This window comes from Camarhynchus parvulus, chromosome 20, assembly GCF_901933205.1.
Source record: "Camarhynchus parvulus chromosome 20, STF_HiC, whole genome shotgun sequence".
NCBI lineage: Eukaryota > Metazoa > Chordata > Aves > Passeriformes > Thraupidae > Camarhynchus > Camarhynchus parvulus.
This window is the reverse complement of record NC_044590.1, coordinates 186295-202332: the sequence shown is the minus strand read 5'-3', so window position 1 is coordinate 202332 and position 16038 is coordinate 186295. Positions and strand designations below refer to the sequence as shown.

At 39.6% G+C, this 16038-nt stretch overlaps 1 protein-coding gene across 2 annotated transcripts in view; it reads left to right on the top strand.

Annotated features, from left to right (window-relative positions):
• Positions 1 to 15761, top strand: part of PREX1 (phosphatidylinositol-3,4,5-trisphosphate dependent Rac exchange factor 1) — a 115310-nt gene extending 99549 nt beyond the window's left edge. For both annotated transcript variants that reach the window (XM_030962992.1, XM_030962991.1), the window contains exons 27-40: positions 328 to 416; positions 797 to 879; positions 1495 to 1585; positions 3249 to 3377; positions 4071 to 4112; positions 5662 to 5879; positions 6922 to 7021; positions 7646 to 7789; positions 8418 to 8532; positions 8967 to 9033; positions 9783 to 9970; positions 10641 to 10743; positions 11288 to 11355; positions 13554 to 15761. In XM_030962992.1, coding sequence (XP_030818852.1) covers positions 328 to 416; positions 797 to 879; positions 1495 to 1585; positions 3249 to 3377; positions 4071 to 4112; positions 5662 to 5879; positions 6922 to 7021; positions 7646 to 7789; positions 8418 to 8532; positions 8967 to 9033; positions 9783 to 9970; positions 10641 to 10743; positions 11288 to 11355; positions 13554 to 13596 — 1480 coding nt within the window. In that variant the 3' untranslated portion in view covers positions 13597 to 15761. The remainder of the gene's footprint in view (positions 1 to 327; positions 417 to 796; positions 880 to 1494; positions 1586 to 3248; positions 3378 to 4070; positions 4113 to 5661; positions 5880 to 6921; positions 7022 to 7645; positions 7790 to 8417; positions 8533 to 8966; positions 9034 to 9782; positions 9971 to 10640; positions 10744 to 11287; positions 11356 to 13553) is intronic.
• Positions 15762 to 16038: the final 277 nt, after the last annotated feature.

Here is a 16038-nt window from a genome sequence, read left to right as displayed (position 1 = left end):
GCAGCCTCCCTATTTGCTGGATTTGGATAGCTGTAATACCCTGAGAATTGGTAGCAAACATTTAGTGGAGATGTCCGTTTTCATTATTTACAGAAGCAGGGTGATGTATTAAGCATTCAGTGTTAACTGCAAATAGAAGAAGGCATCCTGTGGCAGCCCAGCTCCAGAGTCCTTGCTTAATGGCTGTTGTACATGTCATTAGTTTCAGTCATTTCAGTTTCATAGAGCTAGGTTTGGGGGGACAGTGCTAATAAAGCCGAACAGCAGTGTGGGTGCCTGGGTGTGGGGACAGCCTTTGTTCAGCGCCCTCTCTGCTCTCCTTTGCAGTGAGTGTAACAGTAACCGTGACTCCGTGTTGTCCTACACCAGCGTGCGGAGCAACAGCTCTTACCTGGGCAGTGATGAGATGGGATCAGGTGAGTGTGTGCACAGGTCACAGGCATCCTTCTTGTGCCCGGCCGTTCAGCAGTGCTGAGAAGTCTTTGCTGGTTATAAGCACTTGTATATTTAATTTGCACCATTGGTCTCTTCAAAACTAATCACAAGAACATAAAGATACAGATTTGCCTCTTTCTAATAAACCACAGTAAATTTGGAACATGGGAGAGGTATTAAGCAGGGGTGAGTTTCTTTAGTTATTGGACACTTGCATAATATGAAAATAATGAGTATTTTGGCCTAAGAATTGGAGATAAAACAGCAATCATTATTTACTTCACACCAGTGTGAAGGTGTGCCCATGCCTCATCATAGATCATGTTTGTAAGTTCAAAGCTTTTAATTTCTCCTGTATTAGGAGATGAGCTTCCCAATGATATGAGAATACCTTTAGACAAGCAAGACAAACTTCATGGCTGTCTGGAACACCTTTTTAACCAGGTATGTAAAGCATTATTCTTACACAGAATTGCTTTCTGTTTATCAATGTCAATCAAGAAATTTCAAGTACTAAATTGTGTTATAAAATAATATTTTGAGGAAGGCATACTATCAAGACTTTGGGGTACATGGTAAGCAAGTATATTATAGGACAGTTTGATGAATCACATTTATCTGTGTTATTAAAGTTGCCTTGTGGTTTAAGCAAGGCCGACTTGCCCTACCTAAGGCTTAAGACTAAGGGAAAAAAGCTCTCATAAAAAAAAGGACAAACTTCTAGTAATTTGATGAAAATGGATCACATTTGCAGATTTCATGAGGTTCTCACAAGTTTAGCATGCAGATGTGTTTATAATGTGTAACCACAGAGAGTTGTTTGCTATTCTCTTACCTCATCAGCACATAGATCATCATTGTGCAAAATGCTGTTGTTAAATGTTAATATTAAATTAAATGGCTCTTGAGGCCAGTTCATGGCTACAAAGTCTGACTGCTATGTGTCAGTCATTCCAAAGTACAAATAGTGTAAGGGCTGTGGCAGTTTCCAATAGGAGTTCTGTTCAGATTTTCTTCTGCAAGTCTTACTGACACTGATCGATAATGTTCCAATTGTAGGTTGATGCAATCAATGCACTTCTGAAAGGACCAGGAATAAATAAGGCCTTTGAGGAAACCAAGCACTTTCCCATGGACCACAGTTTGCAAGGTAAAGAAATAGATTGACTGTATTTAATAATGTGATTTCCAAGACTTCAGAGTTTAACATGAAAGCATATGTGCTATGGCCACACCGAGATCCTTAACTCTGCAGTCTACCCAGTCGTGCATTAGGCACGTACCATGTCTGACCACTGAAATTATTGAATCCCAAAGAAGTAATTTTTATGGGAAATCCTCCTGAAACACACAGAAGCCTCTTTTGTTACATGCTGCTCGATTCTTGCGGCCCTTTCACAAGTTTCCAAATACCTTTCCAAATTCCAAAATTTGAAAGGGTACAAAAAAGTAAGGATAGTCAGATTCAAGGTGAAGGAGTGCTGTGATGAGCTGATGAGGCGTCGACCACTGAACATCCAAGGCACCAAAGGTTCTACCTCAGTTTGCTTAATGATTTACTCTGCTTTTCTTCAGATGGATGATTGCCAGCGTAAATTCATCCTCACATAAGACTTATTTTGAAAACTGATTCCCATAGAGAGCAAAAAGATGATACCATATTTTCTTTTTCCTCAGGGAGTGTGATGACTTTGGTCTTGATGGTCTTTTAGGGCTCAGGATGTTTCTTTTCTGCCTGAAATACACAGGATTTTATTTTTTAAATATTTGCTGCATTTCCTTTCCCACTTGAAAGCTGAAATATTCCCTACTACTCCTGCTGTACCTCAGGTGCTGTAGGAGGTGAGAGCTCCAACCTCTCACAGGCTCTAGTTTTTAGTTACAGTGGCAAACTCTAGAACTAGAGATATTTTCCTGCTTTTTTTTTCTTTGACTCCAGAAATAACTCCTGTGAAGTTCTGTTACATGTACTCATCTCTATGAACACATTCACATTTGTGTAGACTTGAGAAGCATCTGTTAGCCTTTCCATTCACTGTTGTAATGAAGTGAAGAAATAACAGACGTTTCTTTTATTTTGCTTAAACAGAATCTCATTTATTAAAAGTAGATTAATTACGCTGAGAGAGTCTTTTAGTTAACTGATCACACTGAGGAATAGACAAGCCCTGCCTACACTCAGCTGGAATCTTGGTCCATAGTGTCTGTTTAATAGCTACCATAGCCACTTTTTTGTGATGGATGGACCTGGAATGCTCTTCTGGTCCTGTCCAGGATCAGTTATTTGGCATAATTTTTTTTGTTCACTGTTTGCTTATGCACTTCATCACAAAAAATGAGGTGTTTGGCTTAACTACATAGCTAAGTCATGGAGGATAAATTTTCTACTCTATAATTAATAGTTAGCTTTCATTAGGTGAAAAGCTTTCATTCTTCTCATCGTATTACGGGATGTGACAGTTGCAGCCAAAAAGTTGATCTTATTCTCTGGACCTACCCAGTACAGCTGCCTGCAGGTCATTAAAGGCAGAGGAAGCAGGGGTTCTTTGTCCAGTGGGTGGGGCAGAGCTCCCTGCACTGTGCATGTCAGCCAGGCCCACAGTCCTGAAAGCAATGCAGGGAGACTGCTGATAATGGGACTATGGGAATAGTTTTTTGCCCTCTCTATTAGTTCTATTTAAGGATCTTTTGAATTCTCAGTTACTGCTATTGGTACTGCTTATCTGCTTTCATCTGTATTCACATTATAACTCCTAAGCCATTCTTAGTTATGTGGCATTTCTTAAATGGCTAACACACTACATGTTTTCTAGAATTTAAACAGAAGGAAGAAACCACAGTTAGGTGCCGGAATAATATTCAAGCCAGCATTCAGGAAGATCCATGGAACCTTCCACTGTGCATCAAGAACCTTGTTGACATCATACAGAAACATGTGGAAGGTCTGTAAATAAGGAAACGTTTGTTACTAGCTTCAGGGAGAAGAGATCTTAATCAAATCCAGCAGTTGATTTCATAATTTTAACTCATTTTGTAATAAGGCTGTCCCAGGCTCTAGAGAGGACCAGGTAGAGCAGATTATGGTTTGCAGAGTCCTGGTGTTTTATGGTAAAATGGCACCTCTGCAGCAATTCCAAAGAACTTTTCCCCCTTTATTTCATCAGCCCATTCAGATTGATGTCAGACTGATCTATTTCCTGTGCTTTTTAAACCCTTTTAGAAATTGAAGAGAGGGATGTTTGGTATATTCCAAACTGTGAAGTGAGTGCTAGTCAGATATTATAACATCCTAAACTGCTGCAGTCTGGTTGAACTGAAACAGGAGATGAAACTGATGTTTACAGATCAGTGTGAAGCACTGGATAGTAATCACCTCCTTAGGGTTTCATCTGCAAATGCAATTTGTTTCCAGTAATTCATGGTAGTTAACGGATCATGTAGCCAGTAAAATTCTTTGCTGTACACTTAGGTTTTTTTTCAGTCATGAACACGTCTGTGCAGGTGAGGGCTATCAGAGTAAATAGACATGGCCATGCCGGTGCCAGGGATTTGGGGGGAATTAGGAAACTGTTAACCAGCTGCAATCACATCTACCTTGGTATTATGTTGACTACAACATTTCTTCACTGTTTTAGATGGGAAGAATCAGCTTCTTTTGGCCTTGTTAAAATGCACAGGTAAGGGGTTTTCATTTTTTACAAAACAACTTACCCAAGAAGTCCCTAAGACCATGTTTTTTAACCAAAAAAACATACCAAAGATTCCCTAAGATGGGGTTTTTCTGTCTTCATTTTTTCCTTTGTACAATCCTCCTTCTCAGATGGAAGAGAACTCTCCTTTCCTTTACTCTTCCTGCTGTGGTGAGAATATGCAGCAAAAATTAGATCTATTGCACAACTTTTTTGAGCCCATGGACTCTGTCATCATTACAAACAGAGCAGGTATACTGAAATTACAGTCAAGAACAGATGGAGACCTTACATGTGCAAGGAGAACGCAAATACACTAGGGACATCAGAAACCTGTTACCACATGCCAAACATTGTACTTGCAGAGCAAGGGACAGGTCTTTACAAGGAACCTGGGCACAGTCTTTTTGTAATTGTAGCACTTACTTGGAGTCCTTTTGTTTGAAAATAACATAATATGTAACTGGAAACTGGTGCCACACTTGATTCTCAAATCTTCATAGAATGAAGATCAGAGATTTGTATGTCTCTAACTTATCTCTCAGCCCCTGCCAGGGCTGGTCTGTGAGTCCGTCCAATCCATGCTGTGTGCCAGTCTACTGACCATAAAGGCTGGGTTTTGATAGCAGATAAAATGTCTCCCAAAGTGTCTCTCTATGGATGCTCCATCTCCTGCAGCATTTCCATGAACATCCACTGCAAAGAAGGATCATTGCCCTTAAGCTGAGAATATGGCCCAGGGCCTGGAGTGCATTAGTCAGTCTGTTGTGTTCAGTGCTTATAAAAATAATCCAGACCTTCGAAGCCTCTGAGTGATGTCTTCAGCTTCTTTCCCTTGGGAGCAGTGCCTTGCAATGAGAGGCTGCTGCAGCACTGCAGAACCTGCTGGAGGGGCTGGGAGTGCCTGGGAAGTAACTCTTTACTTATTCATGTGCCTCTCTGGCCTGCAATCCCCTGAAGCATGACAAGATTGATTTGACCAGCATGTGGCTACCTGGCAGGCACACTGGAAACAAAATTAACATAGGGGAAATTCTCCCAAGAAACAAACCAATTAGTACTGTATGGATGGGCCCAGTTAATGCATTAGGCATATGGGAAGTCCACAAAATACAGATGGATGAGGGAAGATTAATCTCTAATACCCAAGGGGAGAAGTAGTGGTGGGGACCTTCTTTCAATAATTCTCTTGCTCCTGTAAATGTAAAAAGAAGGGAATCAATCCAGATATGGCTGTAACTAAGGAGTTAGTTACTTTCCAATAGTTTCTTTCCAGTCAGAAGGAGCATGCAGATGGCAGAGGGAGTAATGAACAGTCAATTGGACTAGAAAATTTCGCAACATGTGCATATGCCAGCTGTGCTGTCTTTATCTATCCATCCAGGTCACACAGCAAGGAGAGGTTATCTGTGAAGTCATTGCAAAGCTACAGCAGAAGCCAAACATTATGTGCGCGCGCACACACACACAGTTGGCAGCGAGAAGGAAGATGTGTGTATTCATGACTTCTTTATGCTTCTCTCCCCTTCTCTGACAGATACTGAGCTACAACTGAGACGTGATTCCATCTTCTGTCAGTCTCTGGTGGCTGCTGTTTGCACCTTTTCAGAGCAGTTACTGGCTGCTCTCAACTATCGTTACAACAACAATGGGGAGTATGAAGAGAGCAGCAGAGATGCTAGCAGAAAATGGCTGGAACAGATAGCAGCCACTGGAGTTTTACTGAACTACCAGTCTCTTCTCTCCCCCACTGTGGTAAGAAAAAGAATTGTGGTATCCTTGAGTCTGCTTACGTTTGCCTGTGTGATTCTGTGCCACTCAGCACAGCCAGAGCTGTTGAACCTCTTACCTGCATTCCAGCAGCATATTCAGACTCTCACTACTGCAAACTCTGGAGATTTCCACAGCTGACAACCAAGAGCCATATTCCTTATCTAATCATATTCACCTCTGCACAAATGCTGGACCCATTGTCACACTAGAACACTGTAGAAAACAGTCAGCCTTCATATTTGGAGTAATGCTACTGCATTTAGAGAGCTTTTAGTGCCCAGCTGTTGATAGCATGAGTGTCCTCTGCCATTCCCTGGTGAGGACACACATCCCCCAAACGGGTGAAGGAATTCTGAGTATTGCAGGAGTTGAGACAAACAGAGTTCAGTCTCTCTCTGTGGTGAGAAGTCTGTGGTGCAGGGGCTTGAGGCACCAGGTCTAAGGAGAGGAGCCGTGCTCGCATGGTTAATTTGCACCTAATGAACAGATGAGCCACAGCTACAGGAGATCAGCTGCTGAAACTCTAAAAATGCTAAGAAAAGAGATGCATAAGACAGAAAAGTAGCTCTAATATTATAGAGAAGGGAGGTTTTTTTCCTCTGCTTTGTAGACATTGTAGATTGAGTGTGGAGATTTTTTATAAAATACAGTTCAAACTATCTTTGTGTGTAACTGCTATTTGTTTGCATTACATAGAAGGTATCAGTATTTATTTTGCAGTAACTGATAAGCCATTCTTCATATTTGTGAAGTTTGGAGAAAGAGATCCTTTCAAACTTGCTCTTTTTTTAACCCTCTCTACTCCATGAATCACATCAAATGACGTCTTAGCAAAGGGTGGTTATAGTTGTATCACAGAGTTAAAAAGCTGTTAGTAATATCCTAGCTGGGATGGAGCTAATGGAAGGCTCTGCACTCTACTTTAAGTGTCTTGAACCAAAACATGCCCATAACAACAGTACCTTCCTATCGCTCATCTTCTGGCAGATAATAACCTATTTGTATCTGTTGCCTTGCCCTACAGAAGGAGGAGCGCACCATGCTGGAAGACATCCAGGTTACTCTGGCTGAACTAGACAAAGTTGCCTTTTTTTTCAAGCAGCTGGATGAAAGTCTTGTAGCAAGTGAGTATTCCCTGTTTCTTTGAGGCACTTTTTTTGGTATGTTCTATGGACTAATATCCTCTATAATTGTAAATCTAAGAGACCGTGTCACACCTGGAGAGCAGTGGGCAGCTTCTCTGAGGCACTGCTGTATTCCCTCAGCTTCCCCTGCAAGCACACAGCCCCTAAAGCAGGACTGACACAATGGAATGGTGGTGCATGTTCTGTGCTGTGTAGCTGTGGCCTGTGCCATTGTGCCTCATCTGTGTGATTCTGGGCAGGGGGAGATGTGACAGAGAATTAGCACCACGCTCGCTGTGGTGAATTCCCAGCTTTTCAGTGTCCAGTGTCTTACCCTGCCAGATCTCTCTCTTCATGTCTACTGGATATGAAATGCCTTGAAACAACATGGGATTCTAATTATTAACCATATTTACTGTATTTGGATCAAACATCATACTAGGTCACACTATGATCTTTTGAGTATAAGATTTCAGAGCCTGCATTCTCTCCATATAGGCTGTCCCTTACATACCTTATGGTGATGTGATATGTCATTAGATAATTTAACAAACTCAAATAGCAATGGTTTCACAATTCTTCTGCTGTGGTAAATCAGCAAGTGTTTTATCTTTATTTCTCCAGATACTCATGTCGTCTACCACATCGAAGGAAGTCGTCAGGCCTTGAAGGTTATCTTTTATCTAGACAGCTACTACTTCTCCAAACTGCCTGCTCGGTTTCAGAATGGGGGAACCTTGAAACTGCACACAGTGCTCTTTACAAAAGGTGTCTATAAAAAGCTTTCTTGAGAAAAATAAGCTAACTACCGATTTTGAAAGATTAAAAATAAAAAATGACGATGAAGCTTTTAAAAAAGCAGCTGAGACCTGCAGACTCACTTAGGAAGCAGATATTTCTATTTTAGGAAGCCCTGGGGGAGTGCTAGACTTTAGAATTAGACAGAGTCATGAGAACAAGATGTGCTTGTTTGGGGCTTTTTTATGCCTCAGCCATAGAGACATTATACTGGACTACATGGATAGTTTGATCTAGTGTAGGATCAAGAGATGTGCCCAGGCTACAGAGAAGTGTTTTAAAAAGCAAACACCGTGACAGAATCATCTGAGCTAGAAATCGACTTGATAAGCAAATATTCACACCAAAATACAACACAGGAAATTTCTTTCAAGGGACCACCAATGGGGAGTAATTGCTGTCAGACAGAACTGCTTTCTGTGAAACTCATCTCTGTGTACTCCCATACTGGGAAAAGCATTAAATTTATAGACTGACAGAATCAACCTTGACATGATCCAACAGTCATCTGCTGAGCAATGAGGTGATACAGAGATAAATAAATGAATTTAAAACAAACACTAATAACATAGCTTTAGTAAAGTGTTTTCTTCTTCAGCTCTGGAGAGTACAGAGGGGCAATCACAACCAACTGGTTCATCTCTAGAAGAACTCCCACAGCAAATTAATGGCGTTTCACTCGAAAAAGTGCAGCAATACTACCGTAAACTCAGGTATTTTGTACTTCTGCTTTGCCTTAAAAGACATTGAAAATTTCAGAGCACTCCTTATTAAGGGCCTTAAAATTTAATGAAAAAGATGTTCCATTCTGGATGAGGTTTTTGTACAAATAGAATTTTTGGAGATCCTCATTGTGTGGGAAACTTAGTAATTTTTTCCCAGTAGATTAGCCCATTCAGAAGGAATGCAGATTTGACCTCAGAATTTTGTGCAGAGCTAGAATTATATTGTTCTTAATGGGGATTTGGAACATGTTAGTACAGACTCTGTAAATTACTGCAGTCTCAATGGTTCAATAAGGTAGCAGATCTTCAAATGCAAGATTTTTAGCATAGCCTTCTCAGCTGTTTTATGCAAGATAGTATACATATATGTGCTTGAAGTGGGAGAAACCCAACTAATGTAGTACCTATTGGCCTTTTTGCAGGACATTTTACCTAGAAAGATCCAACTTGCCCACTGATTCCAATACTACTGCAGTGAAGATTGACCAGGTATTGTTTCTGCGCTTATTTCTGCAACAAATTCTCTCATGGAAGTATTATTTCATCTTCTCTAAAATTCCAGTTGTGGGATACCTGTATGGCAGATCTATACAAACACAAACAGCATTTTAAAATATTTCCGACCTTAAAGGAGTGGATCTGAATTTCCCTGAAGCTTGGCTACAGTTCTTTTGTTGAGAAGAAAACGTTCAGAACCTGGGTAGACACAAACCCCCTTCACTGCAGCACTAAGGAGACTCTGTGTGGCCCTGCCTGCCCTTGCCAAACATGGTGTCTGATGCCAGACAGAATGGGCTCATTTTTCTCTCCCACAGATGCATGAAAACGAACAAATGTTCAATTTGCAATTTGTTACACTTTGTTCAGTATGTACACTTTGTTGCAGAGAAATCAAGAAAATAGTGCTGCCCAGCATCTCACATGTAGGCAGTCTCTCTAACGGGGCAGGTGATGTGGATATATGCATGTAAAGCATTAAAATGCTACTGCAGGGAACATCTTTGCAATTGTAGTACACATTGTAAACAATCTGTGTGATTTGTGATAAAAAATTGTCCCAAGCATAAGTAATGTTATTGTGCCACTTCCAAAGTTCATAAATACTGTAAATAGTTGTTACTGTGAGGCAGTTAGGCTTGTCTAGAATATTGTGCTTAGACAATCGTATAAAGACTTGTAAATGTCTTTATAGCTTGGTGTTAATATGCTGTGGATTGTTTTTGTATTGCTTTGTTTAGCTTATTCGCCCTATCAATGCAATGGATGAGCTTTGCAGGCTGCTAAAGTCTTTCATTAGTACAAAGCCAATGCAGTCAGGATGTTCCAGCAATGCCTCATCAGGAGCTGGCCTGCTGCCCATATCCTCTGAGCTCTGCTACCGGCTGGGAGCCTGTCAGATCACCATGTGCGCCACTGGGATGCAGAGGTGAGTGAGGGTTAAACCTGTGTGCTACTTCTGTGATAGCAGCTTCTGTCCTTTCTAGAGATGCAATCCTATTCAAAGCAAAATAAGGGAAATTTTAAGAGAATGTAATAAGGATCTAAATCTGCTGCCGTCTTTACTTCAGGATAGGTTGTAACTTTTAACACTTTTGTTGATAAGTAGTATTGACACAAAAGATTTTGTGTTTCAGTGCCTCATCCAATGCAACTAACCAAGTGATCTCGTTGCATAGAAGCTGTAGTCAGCATTGTCTTCAGTTGCACACTGAAAATGTAGGAAGTTGCTCAAAAATAGCTTTAGAATCTTGGTGTGTGCACACATTGGTTTTGAAACACACCACTATTCTGCCAGTGTCTCAAAAGTAAAGATTAATTTGTGACTCCCTTTAAAATAAATCAATGCAGTAGAGCAGTGACACACAGCCTTGTAGTAATGATGCTGGAGACTCAAATAATTGCAATATCCAGCTGCAGCAAGACTGAGGCCATTTAATAGTTTTGTATGTAAAAAAATCTAAAAAAGTAAATAAAAGTAAATAGCTAACGGAAGCAATACTTAACAGGTAAGTGTTCTGCACATTTATACTTTCTAAGCCTATTTATATTTTCTAAGCTATGATCTGTGATTTCCTAACACTTGTTCCCTTGTTCAGGAGTACGCTGAGCGTGTCCCTGGAGCAAGCAGCCATACTAGCCCGCAGCCATGGACTCCTGCCCAAGTGTATCATGCAAGCTACAGACATCATGCGAAAGCAGGTGAGTGTTTGCATGTGTCTGCTGCATGCCACTGTTGTCCAGTGACATCATGGTGCAAACACCAGTTTATTGTGCTGTGGCACAGTACTTTGCGCACTGCAAATCTACAAGTCCCAAGTCCTACTAATGGCTGAATAGCTACACCTGTGTGTGAGAGAAACAAGTTAACTTTTATATGTACAGCCTCTACAGCAATTCAAACCTATGCCTCAGTATATGTTGTGTGTGCCTTGATAGTTAGAAAAGAGAGAATGTGCAGAATATTTAAGACAATTTCTGCACAGAAAAAACCCAAGTCTCAATCATAGTGTTAAAATAGCAGAAATTACCTAGTGCTAGACAGCAGTGCTTGTAAAGTAGTTTGGGACTAATTTATCTTTTAGGTAAACACAGATGATAATTGTATCCACCCAATGGATTCCAAATATTTTAAAAGTAGTTAATGGATTCTCGAATAGGAACCACACTTCCATTACAATATTTTTTCCTAAGGATGATTTGTTTTATCAATACTGTTGGTACCATAAATTCTCTGTTTCTGCAGGGACCAAGGGTTGAAATCTCTGCCAAGAATCTGAAAGTGATGGACCAAATGCCACAGCATGCACCTCGGTAGGTTATTATGTATTATACATTTTCTCTGATTGCTAATTTTGTTTCTGTAGAAATTGTGGGGTTCCTGCTATAACCAAAGATGATCTTAGTAGCAATGCTGGAAAAAAAGAAAAAAAATAATTCTTTTTTCTCCCTGTACTAAACTAAGTACACGCTATTGATTCATCACCTTTGATGCTTACAATTTACAGATCATGAGATTCAAGGATTTCTGCATTTTCTGAATCAAACATAGCTGATCTTATTTGGACTGTTTCTAGGAGCTGGCAAAGCTAGTGATGGTCAGTTGTCTCTGGAATGTTTAGAAAGAAAAATTCCTGAACAGCAAATGTGACTGCAGATATGCAAAGATAATACAGTAGTGTACTTTCAAGAATCTGATAGTTTAGTTCTGGAAGAGCAGGTTTAAGAGCAAGCACTTCCAGTCAGAGTAACCACACAGTAATGCAGCCCTAAGGAACCTCAGTTGCCCAGGGTTATATATGGGTTTGTCTAGAAGGCAGCTTTGAATAGTACTGTACATTTGTGAATCCCACTGCATCTAATGGGAGATAGAGATGTTCGTATCTCTCTACAAGAGAATAATACATTTACTTTTAAGTAAAGTATCTTTGGTCAGTTTCTTCCAATTTCACCTCTCAGAGAGAAAAGATTTTTCTTTAATAAACTGTAAGACAGCATTTTCCCACAATGGCAGTAACAATTTGTCACGGTTTAGATGACGATATATACAGAATCTGTCTGTACAAATACCAGAGAAACTTCTGTTTCTGCTGTTGTTAATGGCATTTTTTACATGAAGGCAAAACAATTCTGGCACCAGAAAAGGTCCAGCATCTGGCATCAGCATCAGAAAAGGTCCAGCAAAGTCTGTGTCATATCTTCAGACAGAATAAATGTGTTCGGTAGTGCCCGAGTCCTCCAAAGAGCACATTGATTCAGTGTTAAGAAAACATCCTTAAACACTGATATCTTATTCGCCCATTAAGACTTCTGAGTTAGTCGATATTAGCCCTTCTTTTAATTTTTCTTTTTTTCTCTCCTATCCACTCCTCAAAATGTTTATAGAAAATGTTTTTAAACTTTAGAGACACTGGTGATGCTCCCTCTAACAGTCTTGGTTCATTAACTCAGAGACATTAAAAAGAGTAGAATTTTGCATTTAGAACCTTATCCTTCTGTTAAATTTTAATTGCTATTTCAAAAACAAATAAAACAATGGTGTTGGCTCCTGTACCATGGCCTGGGTGCCATCCATCAGTGCTTTGGCAGTGTAGTTATTTTGCCGTATTAATGGCCACACATTACTTTGGCTCCATTGATATGGCCATAACCATGTTGCTTTCAAAAAGAAGCAGTTTTAAAAACAAATCACAAGATCAGGCATTTTTTTTCTTTTGAGTACAGTCTAAATCACAGTGGAAAATTCCAGAACTATTTACTTGGATTATTTCAGGGCAATAAAGCTCAGATATGTGTGTTCCTGCTGGGTTCCATCATAATGCAAAACAAAACTGAGCAAAGTTAAAAGGACATCTGGTGAATTAACTCCCAGGATTATATTTCTTAGTACAAATCTGTAATAGCTGTCTTGAAAGAGAAGTTATAAAAGACTTGAGTTTATTCTGATGTAAAGAAGAAAAAGCCAAGTAAAAGCTCACAAAAACATACATGAATGACAAATCAACATGTGCTTAGTGGTCAACATGTGTTTAACCACTATTCTCAATTTGTTAATCTTGTGAGTCAAAAATTTCTCTGAGAAGGTGATTATTAATTTTAAGATTTGTTCAAGCATGTCAACAAGCAGATATGTTCTTTTATGTGTTTGGTATCCCAGCCTGTATGACAGGGAGAACTTTTTTGTTCAGGAAAAATGCTGAACTGGGTTTAAAATCAAAAGAAATAGAAAAAGAGAGAAGAGACTGTTGAAAAACCAAATTGAACCAAGATTAAGAGGAAGTGATGAAGAGTCTCAAATAATATTGTAAACAATGATTGTAAATACTTTAGCTAACAAATGGTTAGTGGCACTTCTAAACTTCCAATTACTAAGATTAACAATAGGTGTATGCTTGATACATCATTACCACTAAAGCTTGCAGAGTAACAAAGAAGCTGCTGACCCTTTGTATGTGAATCCAGTAACTTTGTCATTATCCCTGTGATCTTTAATTCCCTGCTCTGCACTTAAGACTCTATAGGTTGTGCCAGCCACCTACAGAAGGGGATTTGTAGGAGTAAGAGGCACCTCTTGGCAGCCCCACGAGAGTGCTCGGCTCTGAGGAGCCCTGACCGAAGACCCTGCAAACTGACCCCGATGGTGCTGCTGTGCTCTGGAGGAGAGGGACCTGCTGGCCCAGGCATCAGGAATCTGCCTCTGAACTCCTGGAGCCCATGCAGGATCCATGCATTTCTTTGACTTCAAATTCTTGAAGCAAACACGACAGACAAGAATGGATGCTGCTGCCATTCAGATGCCTGGAAAATGACCATTATGCTTCAAGAAAGCACAGTTCTCCTGGTGACTTGTTTATGCAACCACCAGAAAGTTGTGGACTTCAAGATACGGCTTGGTTCAGAAAATCCTGCTGGACACCCCTCTCTCTCCCTGTACTGCCCCTGGCACCCCTTTAACTGCCAGCAGGTTTTGGTCAATGCTCTTTAGTGGTAGTTTCATAAACCCCACTTTTTCATCATCTGACCTGCACTTGAGGAAAGAATAGCACAATCTATGGTTTATTCAAATAGGAACATAAAGAATTTCTTCTGGAGCAATTTCCCACTTCAGCCCAGTGAGATAATCTCTCTATGCTGCAGAGTATACATTCCGTAATACTTCTTATCATTACTTCATTTTACTTACTGTAGCTTTCAGGTTTTTTATTAACTCTTTTTACTAATGCCCTGTGATTATATACTCTGGAATCAGTGCTAATGAAGAGGACTATAGGATTTTTACAAAAACTTTACAAAGAAAAAATACAGTCTGATAATCTGATTATTTCAACAGATGTAGTTTTTAAAACAGGTCAGAAGAACTATACTTATTTATGTGGAGTGGAATAATATGTGTTTTCAATCATGTTATTATATGTACAAGATGAAAATAAAAATTATATTGTTTAAAATGGGACCAATATAATGGCAGTTACACAGCTACTCCCAGTTTACTGAAAAAAATCTACATTATTTAAAATCTTCAATATTTAAGGAGTCTTTAATACAGTTATTAAGATGTATTAGGGGTGCTTTTAAGTTAAAAGAAAAAAGGAATCATGTATATAATGTTCTTTATTTTTACTTGTTTGAAAAATTGTTCTCCATTCTGTCAGTATTACCTTAAGCACTGTAGTTTTTTCCAAGTTACTGGCTGAAACTAATCAAAGCATGTCAGCAGTCTCAGGACAGAAATAATGTTCTTTTGGAGTGAGTGCCTTAACATGACCAGCCCTCCCTAACATGGCAGGTGTACAAGAAACTCCCCATTCCTGTTCCTCCACAGCCTCTTTTAAACCAGCTCCCAGTCAAGGAACCCAGGAGCGCTTTGCAGTAATGTGTATTTTAGAAAATAAAGGTTTGGGGGTTTTATTTGTGTTGTTGTTTGTTTTTTAGTGGGCGTAATTTTATTTTGTTAACATCCAGAGCAACTCAAAAACTAATGGATGTTTTCATTTGGACATGAAGGCCTCTCTAATTTTTCTAATCTTCTCTTGAACACAAAACTGTTTATGGCAAATTAGGAGATACAGTTTGTTCTGAATCTTGTTTCTTAATTTTTTTAATATGTGTTTTCTTCTCTCACAGACTGAAATTATTTTGGGAAAGGAACTTATTTTTTATTTTCTCTTTTTATTTTTTATTTCTCTTTTATTTCTCTTTTTTTATTTCCTCTGATGTGCAGCAACGTGTTGCAGGGAACTAGGACAGCCTATGGACTGCCAGCATTGGCATACAAATTTGGTACTGGGTGTCCATTCTGGACTGCAACCAGATGAGCAGATTTCTATTTCTATGCACTTTTTGTTAATTTTGGAAAAGTTACTCTTACCATTTGCTTTTTGAAGAAAAAATTGATGTTTCTTCTCTGAATCCAGAATTTCAAATGTACTTAGTACTGTAAGAACCATAGGAACCCCACCCCATGGGTTCTTTTTTACTTTACCCCAAAGTAAAAAAGGACCCATGGGGTGAGTCCTGCCTAGGTCCCCATTAGTTGTGCTCTGCAAAATGGCCTGGGCAAGATCCTGGCCCATGCCTGCAGCCTCTGGCAACATGACAGATGCAGAGAAGGGTGTCCAAGGGCATTTACACTGTGCACTGTTTTACACTGAAATGTATGTGTTATTCTCACTTAAAACTTGAGAGACGTTTTTATTATTAAAAATTGGTTTATATTATAAGGAAAGAAGGTTGATCTCATTTTCTGTTATACCCATTAGTTCCCTGCATTCTGTTGAGCAGTTATGGCATGGGGAGCAGTCAGAAGTTTAAGTGATAAGGGGAAAGCTGGGTTTGATTTCAGCTCAAACTGACAGTGTAGAGCTGAACTCTTCCTGTTTGTGCAGTCCCCTAAAGCTGTGGGGGAGACCACAGACTCCTGTTAAGGTAGAAAATAAAAACTGGTTTGATGATGTAAAATTGTGGCGTTTGAACCAGTGCTGGGAACTAACAGGTTCA